This window comes from Saccopteryx bilineata, chromosome 1, assembly GCF_036850765.1.
Source record: "Saccopteryx bilineata isolate mSacBil1 chromosome 1, mSacBil1_pri_phased_curated, whole genome shotgun sequence".
NCBI classification, from domain to species: Eukaryota; Metazoa; Chordata; class Mammalia; order Chiroptera; family Emballonuridae; genus Saccopteryx; species Saccopteryx bilineata.
The window spans coordinates 30,861,231-30,883,593 of NC_089490.1; the positions used below are offsets into that span (position 1 = coordinate 30,861,231).

At 37.4% G+C, this 22,363-nt stretch overlaps 1 protein-coding gene across 11 annotated transcripts in view; it reads left to right on the forward strand.

The window, feature by feature from the left end:
- Positions 1 to 10,598: 10,598 nt before the first annotated feature.
- MLIP (muscular LMNA interacting protein) overlaps positions 10,599 to 22,363 on the forward strand; it is a 249,990-nt gene continuing 238,225 nt past the window's right edge. For 8 of the 11 annotated variants that reach the window (XM_066252746.1, XM_066252752.1, XM_066252743.1 and 5 more), the window contains exon 1: positions 10,600 to 10,757. In XM_066252746.1, coding sequence (XP_066108843.1) covers positions 10,695 to 10,757 — 63 coding nt within the window. In that variant the 5' untranslated portion in view covers positions 10,600 to 10,694. Of the gene's footprint in view, positions 10,758 to 22,363 lie in introns of all 11 variants that reach the window. The other 3 variants (XM_066252768.1, XM_066252764.1, XM_066252770.1) reach the window with 2 other exon arrangements.

Sequence of the window (22,363 nt, forward strand, 5' to 3'; positions counted from 1 at the left end):
TGCATAGGGCTTTGTTCATAGTTGTTTTTTTTTATAGTCTGGCCCTCCAACGGTCTGAGGGACAGTGAACTGGTCCCCTGTGTAAAAAGTTTGGAGACCCCTGGTCAGGAGGCTCGAGGATGTACATGAATATTTGTACTACTCAAAGGGTTAATGAATTGCTGTCAGAGATAGAGTTAGTTATCATGGGAGTTTACTGCTGAATGTAAATTTTGCCTGCTTCAGAGTATCTCATACGCTTATATTTTTAGGCATTCTTCTTTCTGTGAAACAGGAATTTACTTGGTAAGCCTGGGCTTTGGGCCTGGAATGTGTTCAAAACAGTACTCACTCTGACTTCTTGGGCTCTCCTGGAGGGTAAGTTTGGGCAGAATTGGCCAAAGGATATTGTTGGACTAAAGGGGTCCATTTGCCTGTGGTCATCAAATCCCAGTGAGACATCAATTGCAGCGTGTAGTAAAGGAAGTAAGGGTTTATTTTGAGGAAGTGGCTCATGCCCAGAGTCACAGGTGAGCAAATGCCCAAAGACATGGCTCCCGGATGGCTTTCAGGGGATGAATTATAGAAAGAAATCATTGATCATGGTGACAAAGAGAGTTAGAGTTGTGGTCTGTCCCAATTGGCTAATTACTGGCCATTACTTCTAACATATTATTATAGTAAAAATAATAATGTATTTATAAAAAACAATAGCTATTTTATCAAGAACTCTTGCTGATACCCTGTAACGAGTAAGAAGCATAGGTCCTTCATGGCCAAAGAATTATAGTGTTTCTTCTAGTTTTGTTTTTCTGATTTTGGGGAAATCTGATAATTTTATTTACCTCTAATATACAACTGTTGGTTATTTTAAGCAAACTTAATATGACAACCCAATTTCAATTAAAAAATGATAAAGGAGAGAACCATGCATCAAGGCAGTGTCATCCTGCCACTCTCTTTCCCTCCGCCATTGTCTGACACCTGTTCCTGACTCTTGGCCTGATCAGACAAAAACTATGTTTCCCGCCATTAGAAGTGCTCATGGATAAAAGCATTAATAGCAGAAGAGATAGTTCATAATGTATTCATCAACAAAAATACAGGCCGTAATCCTGAATACATTAAAAATTACATAAATATATGAAAAGAAATCTGGAAAGAAATATACCTTAATATTAACTGTGGTATATTTGCATTGGGGCTTTATAGAGAATTTAAATTTTCCTTTTGTGCTCTTTTGTATTCTCTGAATTTTCTACTGTATTATATAAACAAATAAAAAAAGGAGTTGAATTTTTAATGAATAAGTCATTACTTTGGTCACCAAAACCATCTTTTCAAACCTCTCTCCTAATTTTACCAGGTGCAAGAGTTTAAGGAGGAAGGAGGCAGGAAGGATGAATCAATAGGGCTTGGGCAGCCCCAGGCTGCTCCAATCTTGGGACCCAGGCCACCTGGCTGCTTTCTAGGAGAGCCTTTATCAGAAGAGGACTGGGACTTGTTTCCTGTCTGGAGAATCCGAGGTTCACAGCAGGTAGTGGCTGAGAGCTCTGGCTTAGGAGTAAATATTAGCTTTAAGACCCTGGGTCTACTCTACTCCCTGTGTGGATTTGGAAAGCTGCTTACCCTCTGTAAGTCTCACCTTCCTCATCTGTCAGATGCTGTAGTTCCCTCACGGGTTGTTGAGCGCATGAATGAGATGGCGCTGTTCCAATCTCTTAGAGGAGTCACTGGCTCACAGTATGTGTACGCGGTGTGATTACTGTTAGGTGACAGACATAAATCCTCCATGTGTACTCTATAAATCCTCTGTTTCTCCCCACCATTTTTCAAGCCCACAGTTCATATTCTGGTCTCCATTATTTTAACTTATTTCTGACATGTCATTTTCCCGATGTCTCTATAAATTCTAAAATAACGTCATTGCTTGAATGTCCATAGGATTCACCTGTGGGTCTTGTTAACATGCAGATGCTGACTCTCTAGGACTGGCGTGGCATCCAAGATTTCGAAATCTCTTTTTTTTCCCCACAGTGACTACACCATTTTATTTATTTATTTATTTCCCCGGTTTCTTTGAGAAGGAATTGACATACATCACTCTATAAGTTTAAGGCGTACAAGATGATGGTTCAATTTACATATATTTCGAACAAGATTCTGAATTTTTCACAAGTTCCCATGTAAGGTCAATGTACTATGCAGAGGCCACTTTAGTAGTAAGAGTCAATGAGGATGGCTGAGCTCAAATTCCACATCTTTGTAAAATCACCTCTAATATCCCTAGTCAGAATGGTCCTCCCTTTTCCATTTTTTTTTTTTAATTAATTTTTTTTTTTTGGCTCTCAAAGTCTATCACTTATCCTCCTACTTTAGCGCTGATCACATTCAGCCTGTTTTGGTGGATTGCTGTACGTGATTCTGTTCACTCGTAGCTAAGCTCCTGACAGTAGCTGGTGTGTTGTGTGTTGTTCAGCCCTGGAAGCTGTCAGCACCGGACGTAGTGTTCAACCCAACAGCTGTCAGATAATTGAACTGAATGAAAACGAATAAAATATTTTAAGAATAAAAGTCTTTTTGTTTACATGCGGATTCTTTTAGAAATTGTTGACAAATCAATTCAATTTATAGAAATAGTGAAACAGGATGTCTATGTGAATAATCTCCAATGGCACACGTAGTGCCTGTTCCTTTCTTTTTAACATACATCGTAGAGCACAGAGTGGGCCGATATACTTGGTAGAATGACAAAGTCAAACTGGGCTAATGTATTTTCCACAAGTAACCAAATAAATGGGTAATAATTTATTTTTTTCAAACTGAATCTTTTGGCCATAGATTGAAAGTAACATCTTACTGGTCCTGAGGCCAAAGTTGGATCACCCTGCATAGAGGCTGGAGATGTAATTAGTGGTCTCTGGGGGTGACGAGGACTCACCTCTGCTGAGAGTCGTTAGGGAAGTGGATGTCTGGGAACTGTAGAGGTACGGTGGGGGTTGGCTCTCTCTGGATAGCTCCTGCTGGCTGAGGGCAGGCATCGCCCTGCCTCACTGCGGGGTCCGTTCTGCCTTGCCGTGGCCACTTATTGCATAATTCTCACTTTCCTTCTCTGGAGCAATTGGCATTTAATTTCAGGAGGACTTTCAATTTTATTTTAACAATCCAATCAATACAAATAGAAGAGAAATTCCCACTTTCAGTAACCTTTTACTCCTCTACTGCTTAAGCCCTTAGGGAAGCTTAAAGAATTTTTATCAGTACTAAAAATAAATAGTTGGATGTATTACAAAACTTTTTTTTTAAACACTTGATTCCAAATCTTCACCACTGCTAAGACATTCTTTAAAGAAATCATTTGGGGAAAGTTAGCCACTACTATACGTGGAAATGGTCCCAGTGGGGATATAGTTTATGCCTAACTCTTTTTAAAATTAGTTTCAGTATCTTGTGCCTGGTATCCAGCATTAGTTACAGAGTAAACAGTATTTCCCTGAGACTGACAGGCTCAGCTGCTCTGGGAATGTGGCTGATGGCCTCCCCGATGGATTACTGTCCTGCTGGCTGCTTCCAAGTCAGTTGAAAGGTAAGCACTCTTCCTGTCTAAGTGCAGGCTGCTCTGGAACGTGTTTCAGGTTCAACTGATAACGCTAGGCATATATCCTGGGCACACTGTCTCAAAGGGCATGGGGCTGTTACTTTGGGAGCAGAGTAATTTGTCATGTCAACACAACTGCAACTGCTAAGCTGCTGGGTTAGGGGATAGTGAACTACGGTGTTGAACCTGGTTGCTTTGAATAAGTTCTAGAGACACAGGAAAACTTAACCCTAATTTTTTTTTTATAAAGTTAGAAACGCACATGCTCAGTCTCGTATCCAAAAAAGTAAAGCTCTCCATTTCTTAGACTCTTTCCCTGAAGCCTTGTCAGTTTAGCCTGGCTTGTCTTCACTTCTAAAACAGCAATGGTATGTGTGTATCTGTGTGTGTGTGTGTGTGTGTGTGTGTGTGTGTGTGTGAGAGAGAGAGAGAGAGATAGAGAGAGAGAGAGGAGAGAGAACTACAGAGTATATTTACTATTAAAAATATATTGAGTTTTAAAAATGCAAGAGCAAAAACCTGTTCCACCTAGCACCTCTGCAGTTGTCACCAAGAACAAGAGAGAACATATCGGAAATGTCTTAGAAATTGTGGACACTGAGTACAGAATAGCAGAGAAAATGAAACATGGTGGACTTGGATCCCCAACTGGTTTTAATCAGCTTGTATGTCATAGACTCTGGAGGTACAGATTTAGTTTTATATCAGAATCACTGTTATTTACAAATTATCATCACTCTTGATAATATTAGTTATTTTTTAAAAACCTCACATTTTATTTTTCAATAATTTTTGTTAAAAGATTTGCTTCTTTTAAATGCACACATTCAAAGAGATAGCACTTTTCAAAGTTCTCCCTGCTCTCACTAGATTGATTCTCTAAATGCTCCAAACAAATGCTCTGCTATGAAGAAATGATTTTTAGGAAGAAAATGTTCCTGCCCTTACTTGGACTACAAATGTCTTTTCTATAGTCATTTAAAAAATAAGTCCTGGAATCAAAATAAGGGACAGATAGTATCAGAAGAAGTAAAAAAAATATCCCATTCCAGTAGGAAAGGTCTTTATTTCACTGAAGAGTGCTAATTACAGAGGTCCAGATGTGTTCAGCTGTCATCACGGTAATTATCATACACTGAAAGTGCTTTTGTGTCTGCCACTTGGCAGATTCAGCTTACAAAAAAATGTTTATTATATAGTGACAAACTCAACTTTGAGAAACTCTATAGATATTATTTTTTCACAAGCTGAGAGCATGGACCACATACTTAGTACCTTGTACCTCTGGCCTGTGGACACCATAAGGGGTGCTTAAAAGTGGAGATGGTATTAGGCAGATTAAAAGTCTTCCTGTTGTTGCCTATCTGCCAAATGCACACGCAGGTGAGGAAGTAAGAGCCAGGGGGTATTCTGGAAGAGTCCACAGCTGCAATGTGACAGTTCACAGTTGCTAAAGCTAATAAATAGACTCAGATAGGAATACTGGGAAACCCAGAAAATTCTGTGACTTTTTTTTCTTTTCGTTCTTCACTGCTACCCCCTACCCCACCCCACTCCACCCCAGACTATCAAACAGAGTCTTCAAGGCATAAATTTTGAACTAAGAGCAACACCAACAGGTTAAAATCAGCTATTTGGGTAAGAGCATCTTTCAGTGCTAGGTCTGAGCTAGATTTGCATTTGACTCTTGGATATGACAGGAAATAGTACTTTCCTGATATGGTTCTAGGGACAGGCTATGGCACCCAGAGGCATAAGCTGAGTGTGCTATCCTTGTCCAATATTAAGCAGGTAGGGAGGTTACATGAGATTCTGACTTGACTGTAGAGAGCTTGCGGGACCCTGGAGATGCTCTGTGGAATGAGAAGAAACCTGTATAAAAGGCATTTATTGTCTCAGAAAAGGATCCCTGTTTAATGAGAAGATATTTCTCCTTGAAACATACAACGTGGAGGATTCTCAATGTGTACACCATGCTTTGTCGACTGTTATCTTTTTTCTGAAAGAAAACAGCATTTGTTTTCATGCCTTGTATAGTTCCCGAAATAGAACATTTATCTGTGCTTTTGTTATGAAGGTGAAAGTTCTTTAAATAGCAGGTTTAGGAAAGCTGGCACCATTGACAAAGATAAAAACAAAACTACACCTCTCCCTCTGACCCAGTAGAAAAACAGTCATTTTAATAGCCGCAAGCTCTACTTCTCCCTTCGTGTTTGGGTATGGGCACAAAATCTAAGCGGCTGGGATTTTATAAGCCACGTGTCTCTCACAAGCCACGTGGTGATGATGCGAAGGACACATGCAAAGGGTAATACAAAGGAGGAGGTGACAATATCTTGAAGTAAATATCATTTGCCAAGGGTCACTTGTTTCAATTTTGAATGAAATTATTGTGTGCCTACTGTCCTGTAGATTTTAATTTCCTGTTTGGAGTGACCCATTGTGAATATTATATTTCTGGAAAAAAAATACATTTCTAATTTAGAATGGAATTATAGATCTTTCTCTGGTATTTTTTAAAAGTAATAGATTTGTTGAGATACTGTCATGGCATAACATCTACTCTTTCAAAGCATGCCTACAATTCAGTGATATTTAGTGTATGCAGAGTAATGCAGTCATTATCACTAATTTCAGAATATTTTTATCATCCCAAAAAGAAACCCCAAACCCATTAGCAGTAACTCCTGATTTTGCCTTTCTGCTAACACCTGGCAACCACAAATTATCCTCTGTTTTTATGGATTCGCTTATTCTAGACATTTCATATAAATGAATCTTATCATATGTGGCTTTTTTTTGTGACCAGCTTCTTTCCCTTATCATATTTTCAAGCATCATCCATTTTGTTGCATGTACCAGTACTTCATTCTTTTCTATTGCTGAATAGTATACCACTGTATGGATATGACACATAGGTTTCACCATGCACGTGTTGATAGGCATTTTTGTTGTTTCTACTTTTTGACTGTTACCAATAATACTATTATGAGTACAAGTTTTTGTGAGGACACGTTTTCACTTCTCTTGTGTATATACCTATGAGTGGAATTGCTGGATCATATGGTAACTCTCTATATAAAATTCTGAATTACTGTCACACCATTTTTGTTTCTTTGTTTATTGTAATAAAAAGAGGGACAGGAAGGGAGAGAGATGAGAAGCATCAACTTGTAATTGTGTCACTTTGGTTATTCATTGATTGCTTCTTTTATGTGCCTTACAGGGAGGGGGGTTCCAGCAAAGCCAGTGACCCTTGCTCAAGCCAATGACCTTTGGGCTTCAAGCCAGCAACGTTGGTATAGATATTGAGCTGCCATCTTGATTTTTAACCCCTTGAATAGTACGAACATTCATGTACATCAGGGGTAGTCAACCTTTTTATACCTACTGCCCACTTTTGTATCTCTGTTAGTAGTAAAATTTTCTAACCACCCACTGGTTCCACAGTAATGGTGATTTATAAAGCAAGGAAGTAACTTTATTTATAAAATTTATAAAACAGAGTTACAGCAAGTTAAAGCATATAATAATAATTACTTACCAAGTACTTTATGTCGGATTTTTGCTAAGTTTAGCAGAATAAATCTTTATAAAACAACTTACTATAGTTAAATCTATCTTTTTATTTATACTTTGGTTGCTCCACTACCGCCCACCATAAAAGCTGGAATGCCCACTAGTGGGTGGTAGGGACCAGGTTGACTACCACTGATGTATGTCCTCATGCCTCTTGACCATCCAGAGTACAATTGATTTATTTTAAAAATTTGTAAGGAAACATTAAAAAAAGGCAAATGTATGTTCTCCTTGTTTCTATAAATTGGTTATCAAACAAACATGCCTTTAAGTTAATAAAACTGTTACTGGACTAATTTCATTATTTGAAAAAAAAAACTCACTACCAGGGGTCAGCAAGCATGGAAAAAACTCACTACTCAAAGGGTTAAGGTATTTCATCAGACTCAATGTGACTTCTTCTTTTTATACTTAATTGTAGGACTTTTGTTCAGCTAGATTTCAGGTAGTTCTGAATGACGGTTGTTTTGTAGTTTAGTTGTAATTTAGATGTGGTTGTGGGAGATTCCAAGTACTTCATTCCCATGCTGTCATCCTGACTGGAACATCTGCATGGGCATAGTTTTACTCAGGGAAAGCTCATGTTCTTAAAACATACCTAAAATATATTCAAACATATCTTTGTATATGAATGAAGTAGATGGTATTCACCATATAGTGCTGGTGCTGCTTCCTCACTTCCTCTGTTACGTCTGTGAGGAAATTATTTGTGCAGAGACACTAAAGTGCACAGTGGTTAGGAGCTTGGGTGAGAGGCCTCCAGTGCCATCTGTTAGTTGTGTAACTGTATCTTACTTTTTCCTTCTTCTTCTTTCTCCTCTTCCTCCTCTTCCTCTTCCTCTTCTTCCTCTTCCTCTTCCTCTTCCTCTTCCTCTCCATCTTCTTCTCCATCTCCTTCTCCTCCTCCTTCTCTTTCTTCTTATTCTTATTTTATTTAGTGAGAGGCAGGGAGGCAGAGACAGATTCCTGCATGTGCCCCAATCAGGATCTAGCTGGCAAGCCCCTACCTGGTGATGCTCTGCTTGTTAGGCTGCAGCTCTGTTGCTCAGCAACCAAGGTATTTTAGCACCTGAGGTGAAGCCATGGAGCCATTCTCAGCACTTGGGGCCAACTTTGTTCAAACCATTTCAACCATGGCTGTAGGAGGGGAAGAGAGAGATAAAGAGATGGGGGGAGGGGTAGAGAAGCAGATGGTCACTTCTGTGTGCCCTGATCGGGAATCAAACCCGGGACTTCTACATGTTGGGCTGACGCTCTACTGCTGAGCCAACTGTAGGCCAGAGTTGTAGGCCAGAGCTGTAGCCTACTTTTTCAACTCCAAAATGGGTGTATTAGTTGGCTAAGGCTGAGGTAACTAATACCATAGAATGTGTGACTTAAACAACAGAAATATATTTCCCCACAATTCTGGAGGTTAGAAGCCTAAGATCAAGATGTTATCAAGATTTGTTTTTTTCTGAAGACCTCTGTTCTTGGCTTGTAGATAATCATCTTCTTCCTCCATCTTCCCTCCATGGGTGACTTGTCCTGATGTCCTCTTATAAGGACATCATACCTATTGGATCAAGGCCCACACTAATGACCTCGTTTTACCTTAATTATCTCTTTAAAGACCTTATCTTCAGATATAATCCTCCTATTCTTGGTTATTGGGGACTAGGATTTCAACATGTAAAAAAAAATTTTTTTTTGAACCATAGCAATGGAGAAAATACTAGTCTCTATTGTCAAGAGTGGTTTTGAGAATTAATAGAGATAGTATATGGAGAGGATTAAAGCAGTTCCTGGCACATGGTGAGTGCTTCTGAAGTGTACTATGTAAGGATGTCGTTACCCTACTTATATCCAGTCATGTCTACACTGGGAGTTTGTTGAGGGAAGAAATGTAGACATTGTATTATTTATTATTTTTTAAAATCTACCTGTACCTCAGGGAATATTCTCCGATCATAGGTGCTCAGTACATGTTTGTGAGTTACAGCTTTGATCCTTACCAGCACCACCAGTACATCTGTCCTGCGTTCCTCTCCTCTCCTCCAGCTGGGTCAACATTCCACTCTTCCTCCACGTCTAGAATCCGGAATTCTACCTCCGGGCATGAAACCAGCCATTACTGAGTTTTCTTTTCAGCCATAGTGTGTGGTTTTTTCCCCCTACGGAGATTTTGGAGGTTCCATTCACATAAAATTTCAACAATTGTCTTGATTCTGCACTCTGATAAACCTAGAAGACTTCAACTTTCAAACTTGTTAGCATGTATGACTCCCTTCCTAAAAATTCAGAGTTGAGCTAAAGAGAGAAGCCCCTTCTGCCCATGATCTAATATAGTTTGTGAATTTATTATGCTCAGGTAGGAATAGCTAGGTTTATTTCCTACTATATGTTCGCTTCTGAAAGCCTCAGCCTTTCCATCACAATGCAGAATAAGTTTAAAGCAACCTTGCTCAGCTACCAAGAACCAGCTGCTATCACGCTTAAGGACAGAGCTTCACAACCTATTTCCAAAAATTGTGTTCTTAAGAAGCAAAGAAAAAACTGAATGGAAATTGGAGTTAAGTTCAGAAACAGGCATTAAAAGAACATTTCAAATACGTTGAGGAAGAGGGATTAGGCCAACATAGAGATCCGTCTGAGCTGACTGTGAAAGCCGTTTTTATTTTTTATTGCTATCCACATATCTGGATTGCTATGAAAAAAAAAATCAGGGAGAATTAATTACCAGCAAGCTACACAATTAATTCTTTTTAAGGCATGTGACAATTTCTAAAGAAGTCTAAAAACACTCATTTCATTGAAAAAATGAATTTCATCTCTTATGTCATAACTTTGTTCCCAGTAGAAAGGCCAGAACAAAACCAGCTTTTGTGAAAAGAAACACAGCTTTTATTTCGTGGTGCTTCTAAACATTATCTGCCAAATTTTTATGGAACAAAATTGGCAATACTTCCTTGAATATATATGTTGTATGTCGTAATAGTTTCAATTAGTTATCCTTTGCTTTTTCATTTAATTGACTTTTAAAATTCTCGAGCTACAAAATAATGCGTAAATACCTGGACTATTAGGACAAAAATGGAAATTTGAATAAACAAGGCTGGCTGATTCATATTCTCTATATGACTAACACAGTTGTCCTTTCCAAACTGATTTATTAGGTCTGTATTCTAGAGTGTGTTTTATTCTGCTCCAAAGGCTATTAATAAATTCTTTGATAGTGGCCGTTTGTTCCACACATCTCCCTTTGTTCAGGGAACCTAACCTGTTGGAATATTCTCCTATTGAAGAGTTTGCTCTGTATCTAGTGACATTTATCATTATCTAAGGCCAGCTGCCTGACTTCTCTTCAGTGCTCTGTTTATGGGGTTTGAACATCTATAAATGGAAACACTAGCTAACCAGAAATTATCGCCAGGGCCTTCTGATAGTGTCCCAGGCTTTCACAACTTGGAATGTCGCGCAATATCTAACATGTAAGCACGTCAAATCATTTTCTAGACAGAATCTGAATCTCGCTTTTTCCGTCTCTCTCTCTTTCAACATGGAATTTGAAAAGCATGAAAAAAGAAGCTTATTAAATGAGAATTTAGAGAAGACACTGACGGTAAGATTTGGGAGATTTAGCATATACAGATTTATAACAGAATTGTTAGGGTGAAAAAAACATCTGTTACAGATTAGAAAAGTTGTATTAGGAAGTCTAGATTTTCATGTTTTTCTAGTCAACAACCTTGAAGTTAAGAATTCCATGGGCTTTCCTAAGAATAATAGAATAAAGTTATTGAAAAGTTTTCATGATTAGAATGTAGGCAAATTTGATTTAGTTAAATGATGCAGTTTACCTTCGTTTTAAAAACCAGAATCAATTTATTTTGAACCCTTGTTGTGATTGCCTCAATACTGGGAAATTATTTTATTTATTGATATAAAGCTTACCAAATGTTCAAAGTCTAATTTCTCTTGGAAGCACTAGGAATAGATATTGAGGAAAAATATATAAATATTATAGAATATTTTACTGTTTTAAGGAATAAGTTAATGAACTTATATTGTAAGGGTAATGTTTATGGAAAGTTTTTATTTTTTGCTATAAAAGTTGTAAAAGTAACTTGACCTTGATGCTAGAAACTGAATGTCAATGAACTATAGTCATCACCTCTATTTGCTCAAGCATAAATATACTCTAACATTGAGTAGAACCATGGCTCACCTGATGGGTATAGGTAACTAATTATGTTTGTAAATTTGCTGTGGCTGCGGAGTTTATGTTAGCACAGGGCATGGCTAATTCTAATAGTAGTTCAAGTAGCAAAAAGTAAAACCATATTGAATATGAACTATAGTTTCTTAAACTCATGTGAATGCGTTGTTCTGAATGTCTGAAGTTGAGATTTATGTATTATTAATGTTATTAATACTTGGATTGTGAAAAAAAGAACTGTATTGGGTTAAAACTCCTAAAGTAAGTTAGAATTTCAGTCTTGAAGAAATATAGGGTGGAGCACAAGCCAGTTTAGTTGTGAGTACATGAAGCACAGAGTTTATTCTTATGTTATTATTTCTGAGTTACTGTATTCTTTTTCGTACAAACAACTGTCTGTTAACCTATATTTTCCCTACCATGTATGCTGAATGAAATATAACTTTTTCTTAAAGGATTCAAGACATAATTTTGGACCAACTGTGGACTTCTGTGCTACATGGTTGTCTAAACGTATCATGGCCCCAGATTGTTTTGCTTTTTTGACTATTTTTAAAAGTCATGTATTATTGTAGAACTAACCAAGGGTTTTAAGTCAGAAAGGTCTGGGTGAGAATTCTGCCTTCACAACTCATAAATGTAGGACTATGGGGTTTTATTTAAGCTTTCTGAGTCTCAGTTAATGTACTTTTGAGATAGGAAATAGTCATACTGAATTTGAAGGCTTTTGTGAGGATTAAAAACTAGAACGTATGTGAAATCCCTAGGCTGAGCCAGTGATTTGCAAACTATTTTTGGGTTGACTTACTTTGAAAGTACACACTCAAAGTTTATTATAAAGAAAGAGAAAACTGAAAGGTATTTTAAAGTAAAAGAAAATTCAAATACACTAACCATAATAAAACCTTTATGGAACCAGGAAGCGAGTAAAGAAATACATGAATAAAAAGTTGCCATGTTTTAGTGTGAAATTTGACCCAGATCTTCCTGGCAATCTCTTACAGGAAGTTTTGCAAATAAAATTAGTGGACACAGGGCAAGTGACCAAAAGTGAAAATGATCTCTTATTATTTGAAGTGATTTGATGTATAAACATTTCATGTTCTGGAAGGTCAGACTTTCTACATGCCGGCTCTACCTTGAGTACAGCTATCAATCTAGAAGTGGGAACCTTTCCTTCGGGAAAGTAGCGCAAAATTTATGAACATTACTCTGGAGGAGAGGCCGAGGGCTAGCCTGATTAACTTCCAGAAGATTGGAGCATAAAAATACGGGGCAGATCAGAAGGCATGGGAACATCCAATCTGTACTGAGAAGAGACTGTTCTCAGGGAGGGTGGGAACGCATTTAAGTTCACTATCAGGGGCGGTTTCCTATACAGGCAAATAGTACTGGGTCTGAAATTTATGCGCCTTTCAGATACAGGAATCCTGCTGCCACTGTTAGCTTATGTCTGTATCTTTATTTCAGAGAGCTGGGAAAAAAAACCTATCTTTGAAAGTACACAATAGACATTATTTTAGTTCAACACTTTGGCTGTTTATATGAATAAACGTTCCAAAACTTCAACTCATGCAGCATTGTATTCCTTGCTAATGGCAATGTAATGGGATATGACTGGCTAGATCGCTGAATATAGTTCGTAGAGTTCAATAAGTTCTAAAAATTATTAAATTTATTTATTATAAAGAGTAAAGTTTATAAAATATGATTTTTAAAAGAACAGAATATTTTACCATTAGAATATATAAATATGCATATATTATGATATTGTTAAGTTATAATATGCATCTTGTTTGAAATGAAAGGTATATTTATAAAAATATTTATCATGAACAATGTTATAGTATATATCACACAATTAAGCAATATGCATGGCTGGCTTTATTTGAAAGATCTTTTTAAGGTGAGATCTATAGCAAGCAAAGAAAGCTGATAGTTGGCAGATTTACTTATAGATATGGAGAATAGACTGACAGCTGTAAAAGGGGATGGTAGTTGGGGGGCTTGGTGAAAAAGGTGGAGGGATTAAGCAAAGAAAATTATAGACAAAGACAACAGTGAGGGGATTGCAGGAGGGAAAGGGGGTAGGGGAAGGTGGAGGAGGGTAGAGGGGGATAGATGGTGATGGAGGGAAACTTGACTTGGGGTGGTGAACACATAAGGCAATATACAGTGTGTCCGTAAAGTCATGGTGCACTTTTGACCGGTCACAGGAATGCAACAAAAGATGATAGAAATGTGAAATCTGCACCAAATAAAAGGAAAACCCTCCCAGTTTCTGCAGGATGATGTGGCAGCATGTGCGCATGTGCAGATGATGATGTAACACCGTGTATACAGTGGAGCAGCCCACAGCCATGCCAGTTGAGATGTGGACAGTACAGAGGAAAGTTCAGTGTGTTCTGTGGCTTGCTAAATTCGAATCTGTGACCAAAGTGCAATGTGAATATCGGCGCGTTTACAACAGAGTGCCACCACATAGGATTAACATTACTTGGTGGGATAAGCAGTTGAAGGAAACCGGCAGTTTGGTGGAGAAACCCCGTTCTGGTAGGCCATCAGTTAGGGACGAGTCTGTAGAGGCTATACGGGATAGCTACCTAAGGAGCCCTAAAAAATCTGTGCGTGAGCCCACATGGAACTGCACTGAATAGGGATGAAACTGGGAGAGTTTTCCTTTTATTTGGTGCAGATTTCACATTTCTATCATCTTTTGTTGTTTTCCTGTGACTGGTCAAAAGTGCACCATGACTTTATGGACACACTGTATGTAATGTGTTGTAGAGTTGTGTACCTGAAACCTATATAATTTTATTAACCAATGTCACCTCAAAAACTCAATAAAAATTTTTTAAAAATTCATCAGTTTATTCTACCCAAAGATATAGATAAAAATAAAGTACGTTTCTTTACTATCTATCCAATATGAATCATAGCTTATGTGGGTGAGTTAATTGCTACTGTTAGCTATTGACTTTTTTTGCCCTGAATTTGTTGCTCTTCGGTGATTAAAAAGTATATTACTGGTTGCTTGACAATTGAGGGTGACAATTTATATCCATTCATCAGTATATAATCAGAAAAAAATGCACAACTCTCAAATCCTTGAAAATGTCCTAAATTTACCAATACCAGTCTAAATTTCTCATATATTGATGAGTAGCTTCCCAATTTTTTAAACATGAAAAAGAAAAATCAATTAGCATAGATTTAGAAGGACATTTCCACCCCTTGAAAAACCAGCATGGTAAGCCATGTTGAATATTTTAGTCGAGCCTCATTCTGCAAAATCAGATTACACTAAAAATAATTTTTGTAGAGAGTGGAGAAAGGGAGGGGGCTATTTTGTAAGAATACAGTTTAGTTTTGTTGATTCCACAACAATTTGTGTTCCTGTTGAATGGATCTTCTGTTTTTCCGGGTCAGGCTTGAATGACTGCTGTATCATGTGTCTCCCAAAATACATAAAAAGATGTTCTGGTCTAGTCTCAAGAACATTTATCAAACTTTGTGTAAGGAATACCCTATATAGTGTATTTCATCCCTTCGAGACTCATACTATATTTTAACATACTCAATGCTGTGAGGCACTCTGGAGGTTAATCTAGTATTTGTTAAGTTCCTTACCAATACAGTGTATTATAATGTGTCTAGTCAATGACAGTACATATTTTAAGTAGTGTTCTCTGGAACGTTCATTAAAATAATGCGCCAAAATATTAATTGTCTGGTTTGATTTGTGAGTTGCATTTTCAGAATAATGATACACAGAACAATAAATTCAAGTTGGAAGTCATTTATTTCTATAACGTGAAGTTATTTCTGGAATAATTTAAAAAATAACCACCTTTCTATTTTGTATGTTTTAATAAATAAGTAAAATTAAGTCAAGAAATTCTGACTATTCTCCAAACCCTTTTTCTTTTAGATTATTGAATGCATCAACAAAGAATTTCACTTACATTTCCCTTCAACTGAAATTTCTTAATGAAAAGGAACAATTTATGTATTAATATAGGAAAAATGATCATGTACCTCAGAGCATTCTGACATAATACTGGTTTCTCTAAGAGATGATAAGAACAAGTAGATCTCATGCATAAATCTAATAATTTCTATCACATTTGCATAATATGTCTCAAAAGATAATTCTGTCTTCCCAAGTAACAAATATTCAATACCACAAAAATAATGCTAACAAGGGGATGTCATCCAACTTGTTTTATATTGAGGTTTGTTAGACACAAATCAACACAGACAATTTCTGAATGTCATAAATAATACTTTATGAGTAAAAGCAACTGTCTGAGCTTGAGAAAGAAATTATGTCATTTGACAACTTTTCTTTTTAAAAACAGAGTGTATCTCAGAAGCTGAAAATATTTTAAATAATAAAATTTTTACTTTTATGTTTAAAATATTTTAATTTATTGTGAATTTGATAGTAAAAGACTTATTCAATGACATGTAAATATAGTTATGATCTCACAAAAGAATCTTTTTGAGATCATGCCATTTTATTTTTAATACTATAATAAAAGAGAAAAGAAATGGAAGAAAATACTGTAGATAAAATGTAAAAATACAGAAAATTATACATTTTAAAATTTTGTGTTAATTCAGTGAAGGGTAGCTGTTTAAATAAGGTTAAATTCATTATTAGGTCATAGTTTAATTAATAAAAATAAAATTATTTACTAAGAAGAGATCTGTTGCAAACAAAAACATGGAACTAGGACTTTGCTTATAAATCCCAATGTTTTTATCTGAAGACAAGTTTTTGAATTTGTTTCAGAGTTTCTTCAGAGATAGTGTCTATTAGGGAGAAATGTCCTCAGTAAAAGCAAAATGAGTCTTTCAAATCAATGCACATTTCTAAATGCTTATTTTGAACAAGAGAGGGTACTGAGAGCTTCACTGGAAACACACATGATAAAGTCTTGGCTATTAAGGAGATTATTATGTTTTGGTAATGTTTTAGTAGATTCTAAAATAACAATGGTACATTTTAGTAGCTTGGGAATATTCTAAGTGGACAAAATAAAAACAATCCAAATTCATCAGAATGTCTTAACAAAAGGAACAATTATAGAACATTTTATGCAGTAACATATTTTACTTCATCATACTATTCACTGTTGGAGAAGAAGTGAACCTGGTTGACCCATGAGATGGACCCTGGGCAATCAGAGGCCCCTCACAACTCCTGTCTTTGGAATGTACATTGTCCCCACCATTCCCAAAGTGTGAGCTGTTTTCAAAGACACAGCCATGAGAGAGTAAGGTATTGTTGAGAACATCTGGATGGCTTAGGGTACTGAACTCAGTTGAAATCTTTATATAAACTTTTGAGACTCTGGTGGGCAGGTGCAGAATCTCATTTTGTAGCTGTCCAAGATAAGCTTCATATGTTAAGTTCACTTGCTTGTTAAACCTACCACCTAACAAGCTGGAGTGGTTTGCCATTTCTGTCTCTCCTTGCTCTTCATGTAAGGGGGCTAGTTTCAAATTTCACCCAGGAAGGTCCTACGTTTTTGAACCAACATCTGCATCTATATTTATTTTTCTAACTGTATCTAACTGAATAATTGGTTACAGGTATTTAGTAAGCAGTGACATCCCTGAAGAAAAAATTTATACTGCTGATGTTTCTGATGTATTATTCAGAGATTATTTTCAGTATGGCTTGAAGGTTGTTTCTGATCTATATATAATTCCTGACAAGACAATATCATGTAATAAAATGAGTAGTAAATTTAGTGTCATAAGTCTCTCGAGGCAAGGTACTACTAGATTTATGTATCTTTATATCATAATTGATTGCCCTGGATTCTTAATAAACTAATTTCGGTAATGATCAACATGAAGGAAAGATGGAAACAAACAAGCAATGACATTTCCATTTCGTTGGCATTTGTCTATTTATTTTAGAAACCTCCTTCCATTTTTCTGCCGCTTGTAAGAGTGGACCAATGACTCTTGCTATGTTCTAGATTTTACTGATAAAGTTACATTGAATGTCTATTTAGCTTGAGTGCTTATTTTGATGGTAGAGGATGTGGGTTCATTTGTCCCCAAATTTTAAGTCCCTTATGCTGCTGGCTCATGTTTGCTTTTAAGGGTGACACCATCATAGAAAGTGGCAGGCAACCTGGGCATCTCTAAGAATGCTGACGGTCTCTCTCACATGTTTGTGGTGCTGACTGTGCCTTCAACACCTCTGTTTGGCACATCTCCCGGTGTGGCCCTTTCATCAACAGTATATTTTGAATTTATTATTCCCTTTTCTCCATATAGGGCCAGAGCTCTATAATAAATTGACATTTAAAATACTCTGTGCAAATAATTATTAAAACAAACAAACAAAAAACACAGCCTGACTCAGTGGTGGTGCAGTGGATAGAGCATTGATCTAGAACACTGAGGACCCAGGTTTGAAACTGCAAGGCTGCTGGCTTGAGCACAGGCTCACCAGCTTGAGCATGGGGTCACTGTCTTGGGCATGAGATCATAGACATGATCCCAAGTTTGCTGGTTTGAGCCCAAGGTCACTGGCTTGTGCAAGGGGTCACTGGTTTGGCTGGAGCCTCCCAGTCAAGGTACATATGAGAAAGCAACCAATAAGCAGCTAAGGTGCCACAACTATGATTTGATATTTCTCATCTCTCTCCCTTCCTGTCTGTCTGTCCTGATCTGTTCCCTTCTCTCTCTCTCAAAAATAAAATAAAATAAAATAAAATAATAAAATAAAATAGCAGATGCACTGTAGTGAACAAAATTTTATGGTTCATGCCTCAATAAGTATCCTTCAACTGAAATATAAGGGGAGGAAATTCAGAACTAGGATGCTCTGAAGTTTTGAACTCAGTGTTGCTTATAAAAGTTTAGTAAGATTTCTCCTATTTCTGAAGGAGATAATAACTCTCTGAGAAGTCAATAAATTTGGTGTAGATTGATCAGTCTGCACCTGGTATTAGAAAGATCATTAATAACATTTTCCAAAGAATTGAAATGTCCGTCAAGCTTTATGAGTAATAGGAACATTCTGGTTTTACTCTAGCTGAAGATGTATAGTTGCAAACAGTAATTATGAATCTCTTTTGCATAAGCAATAATCCCACTCTAACCTCTTTCTGGCCTCCTCTCTGTAGAGCCAGTAACAAATACATTTTTAAAAATACCTGAAGAATCTGTAGCATGAAATTAAAAAAAGAGAGAGGAGATGAGATGCCATGATAATGATGGGCTATGGGGATCAATGGAAAATTACTAATCAGTGAACATTGACATTGTAAGGGGCATAATTGCAGAGTAATGAGTTCTACATAATGTAGAATGGTAAATTGCAGGCTGATGAGAGTGGAGAAATGAAAAATTAGGGTAGGTGAGTGTGTACAGGTGTTCTGAATACCATCATACATATCTATGGCAACTGAAACAACCTGTGCCTTTGAGGTGTGTGTGTGTGTGTGTGTGTGTGTGTAAGATGATGAGGAAGAAGAAGTGGCCTTCTATCTTTTCCTAAGTGCCAGGCAGTGCAGAGTAAAGTATGTTGTACCTGAGTTTAGGAGACCAATATTAGTGTTAAAGTTGTGTTTGTGTGGCCTTTGACAGATCAGTTAAACCTCAGTTCCCTTAACTACAAAGTGAGAGGTTGGGTTGGATTTGCAAACATTGCTATGCTCTTTTGAATTTTATAAGTCTGCTGAAACTGTCCTTTGGCTGCACACTTAATAAATCTTTTCCATGCCAAATAATGCCTGTTTGTATAATTTAGAAACCTTCAAATAGTTAATATTTTTATGTCATCACTGACCAACTATAAAAGTCCTTGTTATTAGATTAAACTTTCTTTGTAGTATAGAAAGTTTAAAGTCATGAGTTGAATTGTATATATTTTCTACCTTTTCCCTGAGAAGCAACTAAGATTTGAGAAGTGGATCATTGGTGAATATTATGGAATATATAAGTAAGGTAGCCTCAATATTAATATTCAAAACAAAGCATTCTATTGTCTCATAACATTAATAAAACAAAGTGGATGCTGCTTTTTCATCAGGAATAAAAATTTAGATACTATAAGATCCGTGTTTTAAATATTATTTCTCAAATTGTCTCCCTAACTCTTATCCATTCCCCGTTGTTGTTCCCACTGCTCGCTGCGACGCCCCTGACACAGATATCTTCGTCCCTTTGCAACTCTAATTTTAGTCCCTTTGCATCCCTGAAGGTTGGGGGGGAAGTGGACTGTGTAGGAATGGCAAAATCCTAGCTACCATTTCCATTTTTCTTATTCCTTTAAGAAAAATGAGGGCATGTTTATTAGAACCCAGGGACGGGAGGTGTAAGTAAAGTGAAACTGTTAAGGACCAAGATTTCTACTTGGTTGTTCAAATGACGTTCTTGAAGCCATCCAGCCCTTTGAAAACCACTGCTGATTAAAGCAGTGTCTGCTGACAATGTAAGTCTGAGACGCACTGTTGCAGTGGATCTTTTGATGCAGTTCTGTGTGATGGTGAATAACAGAAGGGAAATGGATTGCGGGCTTTAACTGAGCTGTGCTTTAGCAGTGACATTTCTAACACTGTACGTGTGGTGAAATATTTCCTAGCTTCTGATTGTGGGAATTACAATTACTTACATATCTAGTGGTTCTGCCCCAAGTTCGGCTCCCCTTCGGGAATGACAAACAGACTGTTGTATTAGTGATGCAATTGCTTAGAGAGTCATAGGCTTTATTTTCTTACATGATCTTCAAAAATACAAGGAAGTGATATTTTAAAATGATGAGAGGTGTCTGTGGTTTAATTGCTGGTCTTTCTCTTTTATTTATAACCTAAAAATTCCTCAAGGGGACTTTCATCAATTTCCTTCTCAGTTAATGGGTGTTTTCCTTGCATGTGTAACTTCTGCAGGAGACATCATGGCCAGTGTGTTCTCAAAAAAAAAAAAAAAAAAGGCCTTGTGCCCTTGTCAGATGTAGCAATTCAGAGACCACCTCATGCTTTCAAATACTAACTTGATGACATGCATCTCCGGGGCAGATGAAAGAGCCCACAGGATTGCTTTTCTGAACCTGTTATAATTTCTCTGGGATACCATGTCCTAGTGAGAGACTGAGGGAGGGAACTGTCAGCATAAATTAACAAGCTTATCACAGAGAGTTCTATTAGAATGTGGGAAAAAAATGTGGGAAATAAAATTTTTTCATTCCTATTTTTTTTCCATTTGAGTTAAACTTTCAGTCTGGGAATTCCTGCATGTTTGGTTCTTCCATCTGCTTCTGCTCTTTCTTTATTCCCTCCCTCCCTCCCTCCCTCCCTCCCTCCCTCCCTCCCTCCTTCCTTCCTTCCTTCCTTCCTTCCTTCCATTTCTTCCTTCTTTCTTTCTTCCTGTCTTTATTCATGCATTCAGTTTCCTATCACTCATCCTCGGAGTCCTTTGCTTGCAGCTTGCTGGGCTCCGGCTGCTGCTGCTCCTTTGCATGGGGTGTGGAAGAAGAAGGCGAAGTGAAGCTCAGAGATCGTCAATGAATTCTCTTTGCAATCCCACCACAGTCATGCCCCCTCTGGAGTTTGCCTTTCTTGACGCTGGCGGGCCCTGCAGGGTTTGGAAAGGGGTGTCCTGGGGCCCCTTCCAGACGGTGGCTCTGTTTCATCTAGCAGCGTTTCTCCTTCTCCTTTTGTCTTCCAGAAATTTATAATATGCTCGTTCATGCTGATGCTTCCCCCTGCCAGACCTCTTGTTGTTGTGGATGTGTTCTTTTAAATTCTTTTACTCTTGTTTCAATGGCGTCAAGAGAAGGGTATGAGAGAGACTCATGTTCCATCAGCCACCTTGAACCAGAAGCCCCTTAATTTATTTTTAAAGCTCTCCCTTAGTGCTTTGCCTTTCACTGGGTGGGTGTTGTGAAGCATCCCTGCTGTTTATTGAGAGATAGATGGCATTATGTGAAACTGTTGCATAGGCTATGTTATTATAAATGGCATGCCCCAAAATAAAAAGAAATTCTGAGCACATATGAAAAAAAAATTATAGCATTTTTAAAAGTTTGGAAGTTGAAGATGAAGAAAGTTACAGTTTTTACCTTTCTTCTTTGTGCCAAAGTGACTTTGATGATTAAAGGCAAGGACTCTGGGATGAGGGTTCAAATCTAGGCTCTCGTGTGCTCAACCTACATTAGCTACAGTTTCCTCATCTGTAAAACGAGATATGACTTGCCTCCCACGGCTGAATTGTGGACTGAAATGATAGTATCTTTGGAAAGTGCCCATGTATAGTAAGCACTCAGTAAACAGTGGCCTTTAGAGTAATGAGAATAACGGTGGCATATAGTTCCTTCTTGTGTCTGGAGAAACCCTGAACTTGTGATTGGTGTTTATTCTCCTCAGACAGACCACATGTGATTCCAAACTGACTATTAGACCAAGGCAAGCATACTCCCCCACTAAGAAGTGGACCATCATCAAAACTCTGTCAATTTTTAATTTTATATCTGTTCTGTGATGACAGACAGATTGAAAATAAGAGTGTTTAAAACATGACTTTTCTAAAAGATATTGTAGCCTAGCCTAGTGGAGAATAATTTTATTACATGAATGCAAATACTATATAGAGATATGACTAAATTGCTAAATTGTGAGTTGTAAATAATTGGGGCCATACCTAATATGTGGCCTATACAATTAATAAAAAAAATATACTCAAAACTGCTAGACTTATCAAGGCAGGATATCTGTAGGAGGAGAAGAATATAGGTAAGTAGGAGGGTTATGGAAGGCATTCTAGGTGCATGTGTGCATGCTTGTGTGCGTGTGTGTGTATATGTGTGTAAAATGTTCAAAAGAAGAACATAAATGTGTCCCTGGCCAGTTGGCTCAGAGGTAGAGTGTTGGCCCGGCATGTGGATGTCCCAGGTTTGATTCCTGGTCAAGGCACACAGGAGAAGAGACCATCTGCTTCTCCACTTCTCCCTCTCCTCCTTTCTCTTTCATTCTTTCTCTTCT